The sequence below is a fragment of the Schistocerca gregaria genome, chromosome 11 (genome assembly GCF_023897955.1).
Source record: "Schistocerca gregaria isolate iqSchGreg1 chromosome 11, iqSchGreg1.2, whole genome shotgun sequence".
In the NCBI taxonomy this organism is placed as follows: domain Eukaryota; kingdom Metazoa; phylum Arthropoda; class Insecta; order Orthoptera; family Acrididae; genus Schistocerca; species Schistocerca gregaria.
The window spans coordinates 72,410,734-72,430,795 of record NC_064930.1 but is presented as its reverse complement, the minus strand read 5'-3'; the positions used below and the strand labels follow the sequence as shown (position 1 = coordinate 72,430,795).

The 20,062-nt window shown below is 41.1% G+C and overlaps 1 protein-coding gene across 3 annotated transcripts in view; it reads left to right on the top strand.

Annotated features, from left to right (window-relative positions):
• LOC126295221 (zinc finger protein 697-like) overlaps positions 1 to 20,062 on the top strand; it is a 138,354-nt gene that overhangs the window by 75,616 nt on the left and 42,676 nt on the right. For 2 of the 3 annotated variants that reach the window (XM_049987563.1, XM_049987561.1), the window contains 2 exons: positions 3,827 to 3,883; positions 11,940 to 11,977. In XM_049987563.1, the coding sequence (XP_049843520.1) occupies positions 3,827 to 3,883; positions 11,940 to 11,977 (95 nt within the window). The remainder of the gene's footprint in view (positions 1 to 3,826; positions 3,884 to 11,939; positions 11,978 to 20,062) is intronic. The other variant, XM_049987562.1, reaches the window with a different exon arrangement.

Genomic DNA, 20,062 nt, shown 5'->3' with positions numbered 1-20,062 from the left:
GGTCTCCTGTGCACCTGTATGTGCTGCTTCAAGTGAGCTATCGCCCCGTAACACGGTTATTGCTGGCAACCGAAACGTCAGAAGTCGGTTCCCGTCTTCTCTGTTAGTGTTGGCCGGTCACTTGGCTCTTTGTATTGCCTCTCTAATTTTCCTCCTGAAAGAAAGGGGCTGTTTTTCCAGCACACATCCTCCGCTGGTATAAGACCTTTACGATTCAAAGGACTGATAGGTTTTACAGCTGTGAGGGAAAGTATACTGTTACTTAACACGGATGTATTTTCACCCGCTTTATATGTAATTTTATCCGGGAAAAATTCTGTTTTCAACCGGGAGATCCGGGAAAAATCCGGGAATTTTTTTTTCTTGTCCACGTAGACACTCTGAATGGAAAACCGGGCGGCAGCTGCGATGTGGTGGCATTTTCCTGCTTTCTAGTGTCGGTCGAAGCACACGAGTACTCTACTTATCTGCAGTCGTTGGGGTCTCCTGTGCACCTGTATGTGCTGCTTCAAGTGAGCTATCGCCCCGTAACACGGTTATTGCTGGCAACCGAAACGTCAGAAGTCGGTTCCCGTCTTCTCTGTTAGTGTTGGCCGGTCACTTGGCTCTTTGTATTGCCTCTCTAATTTTCCTCCTGAAAGAAAGGGGCTGTTTTGCCAGCACACGTGCTTCAACAAAATCAGTCTGTTTGCCGGCCTCATCCCGGTGTTCTGCTACCGCTGTCTTGGCGTGCTGTCTTAGTTGGATATATCTTTCGTGTTCAGATATCCGTGTGCAGATGGGTCTCGCCTAGATACTCTAATCCACATCTTCACCTGATTTCGTTAACTCCAGTAGCATGTAGTTTGTCAACTGTATCTAATAGCACAATGTTGCAAAACAGCAACATGTATTTTTTTCCATAAAAATTGAGTTTTGCAAAAGAAATGAACATTTTGTTATTTCTCCTCCATATCATGTGTACAGAAGAATGACGAGTTTTACTGTGCCACTTAAAATTTTCCAATAGTGAATGAAGAGGAGAATGTCTTGTTTCTGGAACAGAACAGTTGCTTCTGTGATACTCTTTGCTCCACAGCTTTCGGCTTGTAGTGTCAGTGTGGAGGTGAGCATTGCTGTACAGATTTCAGAAGAAAGACATTTCCTTTGCACATGCAAAGGCAAACAGAGCTTGCAAACTAGTACTTTAAATTACTGGACAGTTCTTGCTTATGTGTTGTTCGTCTATAAATTAGTATTAATACCGTCGACTTCTTTATTTTCCCTTCCTTTATACTCGCTCTTTGAAATTTGTGCTTACATTCAGGTTACGAGAAATGTGCACAAAATATACTTTCTGATGCACCTGATTCCACACGAACAGAACAGTCTGGAGGTAACTGATGACTGCTTGGCTTTTAGAGATTGTGTCACATTATTTTCCGAGAACTAACTCAGACTTGTCCATCTTCGTTCATAAATCTGTTTATCAGTATTACAAAACAGTGCACAGTCTCAGTGTATCTAATGGCTTCCAGGGGCAACAAAAATACTATACATATTGTTGACTGAATTAAAAATTTTAAATGCTGTCTTAATCTACTCTCTAAGAAGTTAATCTTATGTTAAAGGTTTAACACAACAGGACAAGTACAGAAGGTGGATGCTTTGTGTATGTCCTGATTCAGTGAAATTCACAGCATCCAAAGTACCCTCATTTTATTCATCCAGTATTTGAAAATGAGAGGACTTGGCAACTTCCAGTGAACTTTGCATGTAATTTCAAATCTTTTCCATACATTTTCTTTCTGGCAACCCCCCCAAATCCCCGTCTTCCCCCCACCTTCCCACCCGCTCAGCCAGCCACACACACACACACACACACACACACACACACCAAATTTTACCTGTAACAAATTTTGCAGACAGTATCTCCATATGCAGTTGAATATATCTGCAAAATCATACAGTGGAAAATCCAGGATGGAATGTAACAGTTATGGAAAGGATAGGTTGCTTCTCTCACCATAGAGTAGAGATGCTGAGCTGCAGGAAGGCACTACGAAAATAATATCGGAAAGCAAGCTTTTGGCCAAAAAGACCTTTGTTAAAAATAGATAACACATGCGAACTCACACTCTCATGCAAATGAAACTCACTTGCACTAGACCACAGTCTCTGGTAGCTGAAGCCAGTCTGCCTCCAGCTGCCAGAGGCTATGGTCTCGTGTGTGTGTGTGTGTGTGTGTGTGTGTGTGTGTGTGTGTGTGTGTGTGTTTTGTATGTTGGCAAGAAAGGCCTTGTTGGCTGAAAGCTCACTTTCCGACAGTCTTTTTATTGTCCTATCTGCAACTCAGCATCCCCACCATATGGTGAGTAGCAACTATCCTTTTTATTGAATGTATGTGCAAAATTACATCATTGTACAACATACAGCTCACGAGACATGATGTTATAAACAGTGAGATGTGCAAAAAACTATCTTTTCTTAAAATATGGACTTGGATTATTTAAAGAATCGTGGTGAGGTGCGGGAGGGGGGGGGGGGGGGGGGGGTGTTACTACTATGAATATACTGCTGGAATGAAATGAAACTTCCTGGAAGATTAAAACTGTGTGCTGGACTGAGACTCGCACTGGGGCCTTTGCCTTTCGCGGGCAAGTGCTCTGCCGACTGAGCTACCTGAGCCCGTCTCACAACCTGTCCTCACAGCTTTGCTTCCACCAGGCACCTCATCTTCTGCCTTCCAAACTTCACAAAAGCACTCCTGCGGATATTGCAAGACTAGCATTCGTGGAAGAAACAATATTGCAGAGACATAGCTTTGCCACAACATGGGGGATATTTCCAGAATGAAATTTTTGCTCTGCGACGGAGTTTGTGCTGATAGGAAATTGCCTGGCAGATTAAAACTGTTTGCTGGGCCCAGATTTGAACTCGAGACCTTTGCCTTTCATGAAAGCGTGAACCAGTGAGGGCAGGTAATGAGTCGTGCTCTGGTAGCTGTCGGTAGAGTACTTGTCCACAAAAGGCAAAGGTCCTGAGTTTGTGTCTCAGCCTGGCACACAGCGTTAATCTGCCAGGAAATTTCATATCAGTGCACACTCCGCTGCAGAGTGAAAATTTCATTCTGGATGCTGCTGGGATGTTTTCAGATTTCCCATCCTTGTGAAGGCTGGAAATTTGAAAGAATGTGCCATCCATCTGCATCTGTGCACGTACTTTGCATTCGACTGTGTAGCAAGTGGTGGAGTGTAGTGTGTACCAGTATCAATAACTTTCTCTCCTATGCCAACTGCATACAGAATGAGGGGCAAGCAGCTGTCCTTACGCACACACTAAGCACTGATGTTATACCCGTGCTCTCTAAACGGGATATACAATGGTGACAGTTGAATTTTACACAGCCTGTGTCGAGTATCTGTTCAGTCGTACAGTAAGAACAGTGTTGCCTTTCCTTTGAACATTTCCGACTGAAGTTGCTTAAAGATATCTGTCACACTTTCCTCACAGACCTGTCGCCGTTCTTGTCGTGTATCTCTGCATTACTTTGATGTCTGTTATTTTTCCTTCTTCCTAATAATGAAGCAGTATTGTAGAATTGATTGCACTATCATTCAGTATGCCATTGTCTTTGTAGATACCCTCTGCATAGCTCTCCCAGAACTTTTTCAATCGTGCCTCAAAAACATCAGAAACCGTATATTAATCTGTATTAATAATAGATCACCTGGTGCCCATCGTACGTGAGTAGTGTAATGGAAGCACATACTGGTTACTTTTACAGTTTGTATTTTTACCTTAACTGACTGGTGCCGGTTAGTTAGTATTTCCTCTTTTTCTACAGGCAAATGCATCGTATGTCGAATATGTGGAAACCGACGAACCCGTCCTCGTGGACTTGGTGAGTCTACACTTATAGTATTTTTTCCTATTTTTATGTTGTTTCATATATGTAGCTATAAAAAATTATTCAGTTCACAGTGTTTGGTCTTGCAATAGTTTTACATCTGATTCTTTATTTGTATAAATGAAAATTGTTACGATAATAGTGTGTCTGTGAGTCCATATATGCCGTGAAATAGTTTCAGTGACACTTTCAGTTGAAGCTGCTAAATGAGGCCTTTCAGTAAGTAATGAAACACATTTTTTTAACAATTTTGGTTGAAAAAATGCGGTATTTTTGTGAGACATTGTGGAATATTCCTGCTTCAGCTCCTACAGTTTTGTGCAGTTCCGATAGGTGGCAGTGCTATATGTAGTCTTCAAAATGATAACTGTAACAGAGGTGCATTCTGAGCAGAGAGCTAACATTCAGTTTCTTTTTGTGGAAAACGAGAGCATTACATACTCGTAGGGGCTCGCAGATGTCTACGGAGAGCTGGCAGTGAACGAGAGTGCGGTTTGTCGTCGGGCAGAGTATCTGTCATCGTCACTACCAGGTTGCGCAAACCTGTCCGATCTCGCACGTGGCGGCCGGCAGCGCACAGCTGCAATGCTCGAATGCGCGGACACTCTCGTCTCAGGAGATTGACAAGTCACAGTCATACAACTCGCCGCTCGACTGGATGTCTCTGTCAGTCGTGTAGATCCACTCGTCCACCAGTACTCGGAGGTGTGTGCCCACTCGGTTTCTCGGTGCCCAGCAGAAGACTGGTAAAGAGCACAAAAAAACAACTTGTGTGGAATTTCTTGCGCATTACGAGGCTCATCGTGACAATTTTTTGTCGGGCATTGTCACAGGTGATGAAACATTGCTTTATTACTTTGAACCGGAAAAAAAATGTCAATCTGTGGAGTGGCGTCACACTACCTCTTATCCGAAGAAAAGGCTGCTCCCTCAGCTAGTAAAATCGTGGCGACGGTCTTCCGGGATTCTGAAGGGTTTATTGTTTTTCGATATCCTTCCTCGTAGTGCGGCAATCAACTATGTGCTACCCTCAGAAAATTGAAGGAATGACTTCAGCACGTTTGTTGCCATAAAAATGCCAGTTAACTCCTGTTCCTCCGTGTGAATGCAAGGCCTCACACAAATCTGGCTTCCCAAGAGGAGCTCTCAAAACTTCAGTGGACTTTTTTTTCTCATCCACCCCATAGTCCACATGTCGCACCTTTCAACTTTTTGGCCCAATGAAGAATGCATGCTGCAGGATTGATGGGGAAATTGTTGATGCAGCAAGATGTTGGCTGCGATGCCGACCAGTTGAGTGCTACTAAGAGGGTAAGACAATTATTATCCACAATTTAGTTATATTTTTCTTTATTTTGGTAGTACTGTTGTTTTATGTTGATGACAATCTTTGTTTGTTTGTTGTTATATGTTTGCAATTTTCGAGCTGCTAGGTTAGTTTAGTTATCACTGCTCCACTGTCTATTTACACCAAAGAAGATCAGCGTGTTCAGTGATCTGTTTTTTTGCGGTCGGAAGGCGTATCGGGGCCGAAATTCATTGAAGAGATTCGGTACAGTACGGTAACAGTGTTTTGCCACTACGGAGTATCTACGAACGGATTGAAAGATTCCGAAATGGTCGCACGAATGTTACCCACGATAGGGGAGCCGGATGACTGTTTACCGCCACAAATGAAGAAACCATTCAGCATTTAGGTGAAGTGATTCTCTCGGACAGACAATTAACTATTGATGAAGTGGCACATCGTCTGCAAATTAGTCATGGTTCTGCCCACAAAATCAACCACAACAGAAGTGGGTTTCATAAAGTTTCTGCAAGATGGGTTCCAAAACAACTCACACAGTTGCATAAACAAACGTGAACGAACATCTGCAAAAAACATACAAATCGCTATGGTAACGAAGGGGACAACTTCTTAGACAGGATCATTACTGGTGACAAAATGTGGATCCGTAATTACGAGCCAGAGAGTATATGGCAGAGTATGGAATGGAAACGTCCAAATTTGCCGTGCAAGAAAAAGTTAAAGACCCAACCGTCCACAGGAAAACTGATGCTTACGGTTTTATGGGGCACACAAAGTCCAGTACTGGAACATTATGGGGAAAGGGGCACAATAATAAACAGTGTATGTTAGAGTGAGATGCCTACTGCCAGGCTAAAGCCTGCAATTCGAAGTAAATGCCAAGGATTGCTGTCAAAAGGTGTTGTTTTCTTGCACGACAATGCCCATATGCGTACTACCTCCCACACTGCCAAAACGCCCCAGAAACTCAAATTTGAAGTACTGGATCATCCTCCATGTAGTCCCAATTTTGCTCCTTCTGACCATCACTTGTTCGGTCCACTCAAACGGGCATTAAGGGGCTATCGATTTGCCTCGGACGAAGCAGTGAAGCATTCCTGGCTCTCAACTCAACTGAGAACCTTCATTTATGAGGGCATCAGGAAGCTTGTTCAATGACGGACCAAGTGTGTTGAACCTCACGGAGACTATGTTGAAAACTGATGTTCTTGTAAGTTTCCTGTTTGATTACAATAAAATTATATAACTATTTTGCGTATAACAATTGACTCACCCTTGTATGTAGGCTTACAGGCCCTCCATGTAGGTGATGTCAGGTCCACACAATGACAGAGATTATGTTGAAAAATAGGGTGTTGCAGCCAAAAGAGTGGGGAACGACATGGTGTACTGGAATTCTGAGTAAAACCAACCTGCATTCAGAAAGAAAATGTGTTGCTTTACTTATTGAACATCCCTCATATGTTCTTCTAAAATGAGCTACAGTATTTTTCAGTCCTTAAGCATGCTTGACATAAAATTATTTACACCCTGGAGACGTGATGCTAATACTGTTCAGCACCGCCAGTAAAACTCCTTTACTACTTTAAGTGTCTCATTTCCTAATCTAATTCCTTCACATTACCCGACTTAATTCGACTACATTCCATTATTCTCATTTTGCTTTTGTTGATGTTCATTTTATACCCTCCTTTCAAGACACTCTCCATTCCGTTCAACTGCTCTTCCAAGTCCTTTGCTGTCTCTGACATAATTATGATGTCATCGGCAAACCTCAAAGTTTTTATTTCTTCTCCATGGATTTTAATACCTACTCCGAATTTTTCTTTTGTTTCCTTCACTGCTTGCTCAATATACAGATTGAATAACATTGGGGAGAGGCTACAACCCTGTCTCACTCCCTTCCCAACCACTGCTTCCCTTGCATGCCCCTCGACTCGTATAACTGCCATCTGGTTTCTGTACAAATTGTAAATAGCCTTTCGCTCCCTGTATCTTACCCCTGCCACCTTAAGAATTTGAAAGAGAGTATTCCAGTCAACATTGTCAAAAGCTTTCTCTAAGTCTACAAATGCTAGAAACGTAGGTTTGTCTTTCCTTAATCTTTCTTCTAAGATAAGTCGTAAGGTCAGTATTGCCTCACGTGTTCCGATATTTCTATGGAATCCAAACTGATGAGTACTGTTTGCAAAAATTCATTTGCATTGCCAAAAACGGACTTTCTCAGAGTTTTTTTCTCTTTCACTTTTTTCTTTTCTTTTTTTTAGTCGGAAGTCAGAAATTTATATAAAGAAATGTTTAATGCAGATGCACCATATGTTCCAAACCCCTGCGGGACTTAGCGAATGCTACAAGCAGCGGGGCTAGTAAAAGATATGCTACGTTTACGTGACAGGTGGAAAACAAGGGTTGGACGTTAAGTTGTTCTGCATGGCAGAGGTAGTTAAGGCAATCGTTCTAGAGAAGCAGAGTATCGGGGTTCGAGTACTGGTTTGACAAGTTTTCCACCTTCTCCATTGGTTTACTTCAATGCCTGTTGATGACTGAAGCTCTGATTTCTCGTGATTACAAATCAAACTTGCGGGTGTGTAAATATACCTAACACATATCTGTTTTCACAGTTTCACAAAAACAGGTACTTAAAATTTCTGCAGGTTGGAAAGGTCGCACCAGATAAACAGGGGAGACCCACACTTACCCAACCGTAATATAGCTACCATCAGACATAGTGGGGTACCGCAGTTATTGTGGCTACTTTGTGTTTCCACTCGAAAAAAGTGTGCGGGTGACGGTGGGCAGGCACTGCAGAGGCCATATGTTGGAAAGGTTGCACTGAGAAATGCCTTCGGGAAAGCAACAGTGAAAGGCACAGTACAATAATGCAATGTTTCAACTTTGAGTGATGTATACAGACCTAATGGAGAGGAGTACTTATTTGGACAAAACAATATAAGAAACCGATTTAAAACAAGCATAGCATTTGAAATTGAAGACAGTGTTAAGATTGCGCTATTTACCAGGCCACTTGAGGTGCAGTGGAGCGCCCGGGTGTTTGTCAGACCGGAAATGTATGCACACAGCCCTGTAAGCATGACTGTTGTCATTTTGGAAGACTGTGAACTGTCCGCAGCACATTCATCCCAAAGATTGAAAAAAAAAGGGCTAAGATAATCATCCTGGTTCACATCCACGTTAATTTGAACGATTGGGTCGGAGCCACAGTGCAGTAAACACCACTACACCATCACAAATCCACCTGTGGCCTGAAGTACGGTCTAGGTGCACCCAATTCCTCGCATCATTAGAAAAGAGGCAAAATCTCAACTTGTCAGGTCACACTACATGTCTCCAGTTAACTGCTTTGCAATCTCTGTGCCGATTGACCCACTGATAACATGCAGTCATATGTGTCACTGTAAGCAGTGTCCTTTTGCAAAACTTCAAATGTCAGCTGTATGTAATTAGCTTCACAATGTTTGCTGTGGGACAGGTGTAGGTGAAATGTTCCTTTACTGATTCCAGCAATTTCTGTCACATTTCAAACAGACTGACACTGGCAAATCATTACATTTATCTCCAATCACCGTCATTTAGGATCATTTTATGACCACTTTCCACTGCTGTTAAGTCACATATGTGGCTGTGAGTGGTACATTTTAGTAGAGGGTGTATGGGCATTCAGCTGCTTCCTGAGGTCACACCTCAATTATTCTGATCCATTTTCACTTTTAAGCAATTGCTCTCTACTGTTAACACAAGTGTTACACCATCCATTGGCATAAGTGAGCCGAGAGTAACAAAGGGCATGTGACTTCACAAACTATTTCACAACAATGCATGAGCTCTGACACCCTAAGTAAATATCATAATTTCATGTAAAATTGACAACAAGACAGGGTAATTGTATGAATTTCACAAGAACACTTAAGCTCTGGAGTCCACGTCATGTAGTTCACAACAACGCTTAAGCTCAGAGGCTCCTGTATTGAAATTTCATCCATATATTATGGCAATGAGATGTTTCCTATACATGTGTTGACATTTCACCAATGTAAGTGGTAAGATTTTCCACACATCTTCAATGTGAGAAGGATGGGGAAGGAAATTGGCCATGCCCTTTCAAAGGAACCATCCCAGCATTTGCCTGAAGCAATTTAGGGAAACCATCGAAAACCTAAATCGAGATGGCCAGAAGAAATATTTGAACCGTTGTCCCCACAAATGTGACTCCAGTGTGCTAACCACTGCGCCACCTCGCTTGGTCGTACACAGTTCTGAGTAATTGCGGTGCATACATTAGTTCTAATGGAACCAGTTAATGTTTTGAAAAGTTTGAGAAATTGTTTTACACAGTAGTTTTGTCTTTGCACTTATAAGCATAACGGAAATCTGTTACTCCACATGGGAAATAGCAGATGTCATGATTTGTTGTGGTCTAGCAAATGGAAGCATCTGTGAAGCCCATGTCTTGTATATTGGCAAATATCCGGACTGCTCAGTACCAATTGTGCAGTTATTCATCAGTCTTTTCCAGAAACTAGCATTTCACAAGCCGATTGCAACAAAAACTGATTCCACTAGCATTAATGTACGCATTGCACTTGCCCAGAACTGTGAAAATGGGCTATAATAATAACACTAACAGAAGTTTCCATGGACGGTAGGAGAGCAATGTGTCCTTATTGTTTACCGCATTCTGTAGGTCGTTTATAATAGCAAAGAGTTTGCAGTAGAAGAGATATTACTCACAGGAGTGAAATTACGTACTCTTGCTTCTTAAGCTTTGCATTTTAGAGCACACGTTTACTGGATATTTTTGCCTTGTTTTGGTCAATACCAGCATCTCGTAATATGTGATCTACTTTTTTTAATGTGTGTGTGTAATATAACTTCTTCTTCTTCCCCCCCCCCCCCCCCCTCTCTCTCTCTCTCTCTCTCTCTCTCTCTCTCTCTCTCTCTCTCTCTCTCTCTCTTTGCGTTAACTTATAGGCACCCCTTTTAGTAATAATTTCCTTACCTGGAATGATACTCAGATCTGGTTGTGCTTAAAAATAGGCAGCATTACTTGTTCGAACATTTATGAATTACCTTGAAGAAAACTGTCTATTAACATACAGTCAACACAGGTTTAGAAAACATTGTTATTGTGAAACACAACTAGCTCTTTATTTGCATGAAGTGTTGATTGCTGTTGACAAGGGAATTCAGATTAATTCCGTATTTCTGGATTTCCGGAAGGCTTTTGACACTGTACCACACAAGCGACTTGTAGTGAAATTGCGTGCTTATGGAAATCATCTCAGTTATGCGACTGTGTGTGTGACTTCCTATCAGGAAGGTCACAGTTCGTAGTAATTGAGGGAAAGTCATTGAGTAAAACAGAAGTGATTTCTGGCATTCCCCAATGTAGTGGTGTAGGCCCTGTGCTGTTCCTTATCTATATAAATGATTTTTGAGACAGTAAGAACAACCGTCTTAGATTGTTTGCAGATGACGCTGTCATTTATCGACTAATATAAAGTCATCAGAATATCAAAATAAATTGAAAAACAACTTAGAAAAGATATCTGAATGATGCGAAAATTGCCAGTTGGTCCTAAATAACGAAAAGTGTGAGGTCATCCACACGAATGCTAAAAGGAATTCGTTTAACTTCGGTTATACAATATATCAGTCAAATCTAAAGGCCAAGAATTCAACTGAATACCTAGGAATTACACTTACGAAGAACCTAAATTGGAGGGAACACACTGAAAATGTTGTGGGGAAGGCTGACCAAAGATTGTGTTTTATTGGCGGGACACTTAGAAAAGGTAACAGATCTACACTATACTTGTCCATCCTCTTTTAGAATACTTCTGCATGGTGTAGGATCCTTACCAGATCGGACTGATGGAGTACATCGAAAAAGTTCAAAGAAAGGGAGCACGGTTTATATTATCACAAAATATGGGAGTGTGTGTGTCACTGAAATGATACAGGATTTGGGTTGGACATAATTTTATAATAGGCATTTTCCATTGCTATGGAATTTTCTCCTGAAATTCTGAACACCAACTTTCTCTTCCGAATGCGAAAATATTTTGACGACATTGACCTGCATAGAGAGAAATGATCACCATGATAAAATAAGGGAAATCAGAGCTCGTACGGAAAGATATGGGTGTTCGTTCTCTCCGCGCGCTATACGAGATTGGAATAACAGAGAAAATTGTGAAGGTGGTTCGATGAACCCTGTGCTGGGCTCTTAAATGTTATTTGCAGAGTATCCATGTAGGTGTCGATTCAAGGGGATTCAATGATAGTTCCCCCATTTCAAGGCAGAGCATACAGGAAGTCACCCTTAAAAGTCTAAGAGACATTAAACATTAAGCTGAAATCTACGTATCATCACGATATTGTCAGTCGGAAGTGGGCTGCTACTACCTCTCTTTCAGCCTGTAAACCCTGTAGGATGGTGTGGTGGTGCAGCGAGAAGCATTTTAACGAGGTTGACGCCGTGTGCACCGAAGGCTACTGTTTATATTTCCATGATCATCTGTTGTCTTGATACATTGTGATTCACAAAACCTTCCATTTGGGGAAAAATGTGTCAGGAAGGGGGAGGAGCAGCCACACCAGTTTGGGAACTTGATCAAATTTCTCTCCCTCTGCCATGCAGTGCACAGTGTCTTCCACACTATCTATGTGGTTGTAGGTATGTCACCAGATTCTAGAAAGTTTTTTTTTTCTCTGTTTCAGGGAGCAACATCCTCAGACGGCTCTTCACACCCTTTACGGTAAGATCCTGCATTCAAAATATGTCTCTGCATATCTCGTTTCTTATAGCATAGCTGTATAATATCTCTTTGTTAGGAGAGCAACAAATAAAGTTTATTAAACTTTCATTTAATGAGGGTGGTCCCACTCCGGATTCGATTTTGCATCAAAGAATTGAACAGTCGCATTCTCCGAGTGGGACTCGATCTACTGACTGACGTGAGAGGGAGAGTGTGTTCCTAAACTGAGGTGCTGTTGTGACAGAATGCAAAATCTAAAATGGTGTGCAGAATTCTGCTCGTAAACATCACAGGGGCTTTTATCCGAACTTAAGTGGTAAGTACTATTGACAGTCTAAAATGCCACACGCTAATCAAATACTAAACAATACATCCCTGGCCAAACAGTTTTTGGTGCGGGAGAACCTGGATTCTCTTCGCGGTACCACCTCAGATTTTCCCCGAGGTAGGGAGGTCTGGAATGGCTTTCGCTCCGCCTCGTGAGGCCAGATGAGGAGTTGCTAGAATAGAGAAGCAACGAGACTACTGGTATTCGTATGTTGGCAGTAACAGCTGGAGGGATCGGCGACGTGGCATTCGCTTTTCCCTAGCATTGCCTCTCATAGTCAGCAGTCAGCCAGTCAGAACGTGCCTAAGGTGTAATCCGTGTGTGGTGGTGTTTTCACAGAAGTGCATGAACGCCTCAGCAGCAGTCTCCATCTCGTGCTTCAGCAATTACTACTCTAACTCTGTGCACACCTCGTTTCAAGGTTTAATATATTGCTGTTGAATAACTAATACTGCGTAACTGACTTCAGATTTAGGCCAGTTGACCTACTTGACTCAATGCACTCAGTGTTACAGTGGGTATAACAAATTCCAATTCATTACAATGGAAATGGAGCTGAAAAAAACCACACAAGTCATGGAAGATTAAAAAAAGGTGTAAATTCTGAAGTGGGAAGACAGTGAAATGAAGGAAGGCCGCAGAGTTTCAGTATCTGAGCAGTTTCTAGCTGGTGTACATCACTCTCAAAAACAAGTCTCAACTTTTGCACACTACTTTCAAATGAGCCTGATTTATCTCAGAATAAAAAGATTGTCTTGTGAATCACTGTTTATTCCCATCAGCTGAAGCTTTTTCTTGAAAACTGGTGTCCGACACAGATAGATGCGTAACGAGGAGCAAAAACGTGCTGTCTCTGTGTGTCCTTTTGTATTTACCCAGAAATTGACAGAGCATCAGTTACTCAACATTGCTTCTACAATGGTGAAATAAACTAAGTTCTAGTGGATTTATGCTGATAATAAATAAAAATTAAATGTGATTATGTCATTCAGTTTATACTAATGTAATTTTAGATAATAAATAAAGTAATTAACAGGGAAGGTATGTAGGACTATTGGGTCAGTGCTGCTCGAGATACATGCTGGCGCCCTGAAGCTATATGTGTAGTGATATCGATGGTCTCCCACCAGTTAACGTGTGTATGTGACTGTCTTTATTGTATGTATCATCGGCATCCAACAATTTGTAACCAAATATATGACATTGGATTGAACTAACAGTTCTGTTGTTGCTAACAGTTGCAATGAATAGTGTGTTTGTGTCCACAGATGTGCACCTATTATCTCTTAACAAGAGCGTAGGAAAATTGTCAACCTTCATTTCATCCCCTGAAGTACCACACTTACCTAGCATACAACTTGTATCTGTTAAAGTGGTGTTAGAACAATATTACATGTCTTGGTAATGAAGGACACTTCAAAACATTGTTTTTTTCCCCTAACATTGCCTACAAATCAGAAGAATTTTGTGGATATTGTGGCTGTTGACAAAGAATTGGAGGTAGATTAAGGTTGATAGAAGTGGAGTAGACACTGACAGAAAGAGAGGGAGGGCATTCTTTAATCATAAAAGACGCTGTAAATATTCCAGAATTCAAGTCGAGAATAGTTGCTAGCATGAGTAATTTTCAAGCAGATAACCTCAATGTAGCAAAGTCATGTCACTTAAAAAAGTCTAGTCTTCCAGTCCAGATTGTGTACCTGTTAGAGTGCGCTAATGAATTAGCTGTGTTGATAAATGAACAGCACCAATTTGCTTTTGTTCTACAGTATTCATTTTTATTTTGTTAACCGGTTTTCGGCGTAAAAGGCCATCTTCAGACACTTACCGAGTATCGTCACCAAAGAAGTTAGTGTTTGCAAACGACATTGGAAGAGAACTAAGATATCTAGACTCAAGCAGAAACATACAGTAACATATATGACAGTGTAGTGGTAATGCAATGAAAAAGTAAAAAAATTGAACAGTAAATAGATAAAAATGGAGTAGACAGGAAAAACTTTTAACACAAAATAGGAACAGCATGCCTACGTAAGTTTCTATTAATAAACAAAACTAATAAAATAAAATTAGTACTTGACAAGGCTAAATCAGGAGGTACAAAACATGGAAAGTGATACACAAACCAATTAAAAGAAGAAACAATTATCAGTGTAACTACAGAATACATAAGGAATTTAAGCAACATCAATAAGATAAACAGAAATAAATAAATAAATACAAGAAAATGGAGGCGTTTGAGGGAAAAAATTGCAAATGCAATCTTTGAGTGTGTAGTGATACTGCATTTTAACATTAACATTACATTCAAAACTGTGGCTACGTAACAGTTTGCATTAAATAAATGAACCAAGTAAAATATTAACAATATTTGATGAGACAACAACAGGAGGTGTTAAACATGGCCATGAATACAAGTACCAGTGAACAGAAGGCCTTAACACAATAAAAATTAATAAATACTGTACAACAAAAGCTAACTGGTGTTTTTCATTTATTATAATGTTGTTCTACCAGAAACTGATGGAAGTTTCTGTTAAAATAATTAGCTATGTTTTCAGCAGTCATACACATCAGCTCACTCAGCAGACCTAAAGACTGTAAAGTCACACAGGTCACGCCAATATGCAAGTAAGGAAATAGAAGTAACCCACTGAACTGTATAACTAGATTGTTCACATAGATCTGTAATGCAGTTCTCCACTGTATTTCAACTTTATGAAATATCTTTAACAAAATCGGTATGTGTATGACAACATGTGCTTCCAATATGTTCCACAACATCACACATAAAACCAAGATTTGTCCGGGACTCGTACGTCGGGTTCTATTAATGATAGAAAGGTAGTCACCTATTGTGGATAGCATTTGGGCAAGGAACCGTTTGTATACCCAATGGAAGGATCATCTTACTGTAACTATTGTACTTTACAGGGTCAAAGTTTGGAGATTACACATGTCCTCCAGCATAGGCAAATGGAGCAAATCAGCTGGTACTTTCTGCACTAAAAATGGTCTCTGTTGTACTTTAAGGAGCTCGTGGAAACACCATTTAGTTCATGGATAGTCCCTGAGAAAACCCAAAAAAGTACTTTTTACAATTTCTTCACGGTTGGCAGGAGACACCTAAATAACTAATGCAACAAAATGCTCGTATTTGAACAGTATATTCCTTAGGCCAGAGGTTCCCAACCCCTGGGCTGTGGCTGAATTGTGGGCGGTTGCACTGGGCCATTAGTGCTGGACCGATAATCGAAGACAAGATGAAAATTATCAGGAGTTTCCGGGTTTCACTCGTCGGTCATCAAGATCGGCAAGTGCAGAATCGAATAAGAGTTGAAATGCCACATCACTCTCCTATAAAAATCACAAACGAGTGGTCCATATTGTCATGTCGGAAACTACCCAGTTTAAAAAAAAGTAAAATGTAAATAAAAAAAAGAATAAGAAAACCACAGAAATAATAGATGAAAACAGGCTGCATAGGTGGACTGCCAGTATTTTTTTATATGGAAAATTATTAGTTTTTTGTGCCACCAGGTGCCTAGAAGTGTACACTCCTACTGACAGCACTACAGGGCTAGTAAGAGGCTGGAGCTGCCTGCTTGTGGTGTAAACAAAGTGTGTGCCACAATCCAATGCAATTTGTTGAGTTGATAGTTTCTTGGACACAGGTGTTCACAAGAACAACTCACTTGAATTTTGCTCAGTTAATATTGTGACACAAGAAGAAGGAAAGATGGTCAGGTATTACGTCTTGTCCACTCCCGGCTTTTACGTGGAGTGATGTGGATGACAGCAGGAAACCTATTATCTGGATGGCCAACCTGAGAATTTAACCCTAGCTTCTCAAATGTGAGTCGAGTACCTTAGCCACTACATTGCTTAACTTAGTCCTCATGGAGAAGTTGCTGAATTACTGTTCACTGAGACACGTGATTGGGATTTTCAACAAACTATCTATGTGAATGAGCCTTTTAAGTGTTATGTCTTTTTGAAATTAAGTACAGCAATATATTGAATCTAGATAATGATTTGAGGCTAAAACTAACCAGTTGTAATCCAGATATTGGTGGTCTTGCAGATTACAATGTCAAAAATCCCACCGAGTTCTCTTTAACATTGATCACTCAATTTTGAGTTCTCATATAATTGTAAGAGAATTCAACCTTAGTCTCTCAACTGTGAGCTGAGAGCATTAGCCAGAACTGCCCAACAGAAGTTTGGAATACTATCATAAAATGTAGTCTATTTTGCTAAAGGTATCGTTGACCTAGGCACTTCATGAACTATCCAGTTAGAGCCCATATACAGGGTGTTACAAAAAGGTGCGGCCAAACTTTCAGGAAACATTCCTCACACACAAAGAAAGAAAATATGTTATGTGGACATGTGTCCGTAAACGCTTACTTTCCATGTTAGAGATCATTTTATTACTTCTCTTCAAATCACATTAATCATGGAATGGAAACACACAGCAACAGAACGTACCAGCGTGACTTCAAACACTTTCTTACAGGAAATGTTCAAAATGTCCTCTGTTAGTGAGGATACGTGCATCCACCCTTCGTCGCACGGAATCCCTGATGCGCTGATGCAGCCCTGGAGAATGGCGTATTGTATCACAGCCGTCCATAATACGAGTACGAAGAGTCTCTATATTTGGTAACGGGGTTGTGTAGACGAGAGCTTTCAAATGCCCCCATAAATGAAAGTCGAGAGGGTTGAGGTCAGGAGAGCGTGGAGGCCACGGAATTGGTCCGCCTCTACCAATCCGTCGGTCACCGAATCTGTTATTGAGAGGCTTAAGAACACTTGGACTGAAATGTGCAGGAGCTCCATCATGCATGAACCACATGTTGTGTCGTACTTGTAAAGGCACATGTCCTAGGAGCACAGGTAGAGTATCCCATATGAAATCATAATAATGTGCTCCATTGAGCGTAGGTGGAAGAACATGGCGCCCAATCGAGACATCACCAACAATACCTGCCCAAACGTTCACAGAAAATCTTTGTTTATGACATGATTGCACAATTGCGTGCGGATTCTCGTCAGCCCACACACGTTGATTGTGAAAATTTAGAATTTGATCGCGTTGGAATGAACCCTCATCCGTAAAGAGAACATTTGCACTGAAATGAGGATTGACACATTGTCGGATGAACCATCGCAGAAGTGTACCTGTGGAGGCCAATCAGCTGCTGATAGTGCCTGCACACGCTGTACACGGTACGGAAACAACTGATTCTCCTGTAGCACTCTCTGTACAGTGACGTGGTCAATGTTACCTTGTACAGCAGCAACTTCTCTGACGTTGACATTAGGGTTATCGTCAACTGCACGAAGAATTGCCTTGTACATTGCAGGTGTCCTCATCGTTCTAGGTCTTCCCCAGTTGCGAGTCGTAGGCTGGAATGTTCCATGCTCCCTAAGACACCGCTCAATTGCTTTGAACGTCTTCCTCTCAGGACACCTTCGTTCTGGAAATCTGTTTCGATACAAAACATACCGTGCCACGGCTATAGCCCCGTGCTAATCCATACATGAAATTGGCATCTGCCAACTCCACATTTGTAAAGATTTCACTGACTGCAAAACCATGTTCGTGATGAACACTAACCTGTTGATGCTCTGTGCTGATGTGCTTGATGCTAGTATTGTAGAGCAATGAGTAGCATGTCAACCAAGCACCGAAGTCAGCATTACCTTCCTTCAATTGGACCAACTGGCAGTGAATTGAGGAAGTACAGTACATACTGACGAAACTAAAGTGGGCTCTAACATGGAAATTAACTGTTTCCGGATACGTCTTTTCTTTATTTGTGTGTGAGGAAAGTTTCCTGAAAGTTTGGCCGTACGTTTTTGTAACACCCTGTATACTGGATGGTGTTTACTACTGACATGCTCTTTGACCATTTCCCAGTCATGTGGGAGGTGCATTCAGAAAATTCTGGAACTTTGTCCACAAAATTTTTCTAATCTTACCTTTCACTTATTGTGCGCGATCTCCCTCGAAATACTCTCCTCCACAATACACCACCCCCAATGCCGTCTGCTCTTCTGGAAGCTGCCTTGGTACATCTCTAGCTGGATTGCATGTGGCACTGTCTGCAAACTTTATTTTATCTCGTCTATTGTTACAAATTGTTGTCCTTTCAGTGGAGTTTTCAACTTTGGAAATAAAACAAAGTCCACAGGAGCCAGGTCTGGAGAGTACGGAGGATGAGGCAGCACAGTGATTTCATTTTTTGTACAATAGTCACGTGGGTGTGTTATTGTGATGTAAGAGCCACGAATTGTTTCGCCACATTTCAGGCCGCTCTCACATTTTCTCGCCAGCTTTGCAGTATGTCCCGTTAGTAACATCAGTTAACAGTGTCCCCCTATGGCACGAATTCATGATGAAGTAATCCTTCAAAATCAAAGAAAACTATCAGCATGACTTTGACATTTTACCTGACCTGACAACCTCCCAACGCTTGCACCCCTCCCAGAACCTTTCCTGACCCATTGTGAAGATTGAATCTTTGTCTCAACATCCTAACTGTAGACCCACGTCTCACCACCCAGTCAGGATTCTCAAGGAACATCTCATTTCCATTTGCACGGTCCAAAAGCTCATCACATATAGCGAGACGAGGGTCTTTCGAGTCTTGACTCGTGAGTCGTAGGACGATCTAGGCGACAATACTGTGTGTTCCAAAATGCTGTGTCAGGATTTTGTGACATGAACCAACTGAAATGCTACATTCTCCTGCAACCTCTTGAACAATCGATCTGCGATTGTCATGCACAATTTCGTTGACATTCCTGACATGAGCGTTGTCAGTAGAGATCGAAGGGTGTTCTGAAGTAGGGTCATCTTTAACATCTGTCCCGCCATTTTTTAACTGTGTGAACCATTTGTAACACTTGAATACTGCTTACACTGTCATTACCGTATGCTTCCTGCATCATTTAGTTTGTCTCTGTTAAGGGTTTTTTGAGTTTCACACACAATTTCATGCAGATGCATTCATTACTCCTCTGACTCTGACATCTCAAACTTCATAAACTATATGACATAACGTTCTACTCAACACGGCACTGAACTATAATTAACAGACATACAACAATGAACCTTCTGGCACTTACATATTAAATACAGGCATGTGCAGAGATGCCAACAGCACTTGAATTGAATTGAATTTTATTTGATCCTGTAAGATTACATTTTGTGCAGTAAATGTACGTGTAATATAGGACATGTCAAAGTATTAACATTCATTACCACTTATTTTGCTACACCTTTGGCTTACATTTTTACATCACTGATAATGAATAACAATATATACAAATTTAATGGCATAAGTATTGTGTAAAACTCTTTTTCAATGAGATAGTCTTTAAGTTTCTTTGGAAAGTCATTGTGAAGTACACTATCTTGCAGGTTTTTGGGCAGACTTCTTAGTAGTCTGATACCAGAGTACTGGGGTCCTTTTTCTAGCATTGCCAGTCGGTGGGGTATTCTCCGTACTTCATTCTTCCTTCTTGTATTGTGCGTGTGCACTAGCTTTTGTAATCTAGTCCTCACTACCTTTTGTGATGTACATTATTGTTTTGTATATATACAACGATGAAAATGTTAAGATACCTAAATTCTTGAAACAGTTTCTGCACATTTCAGAGGTCTTTCTTTTTAAAATGGTCCTAATTGCTTTTTTTTGCAATGTGAACACTCGTTTTGTCTCTTGTTTGTTTGAGTTTCCCCACAC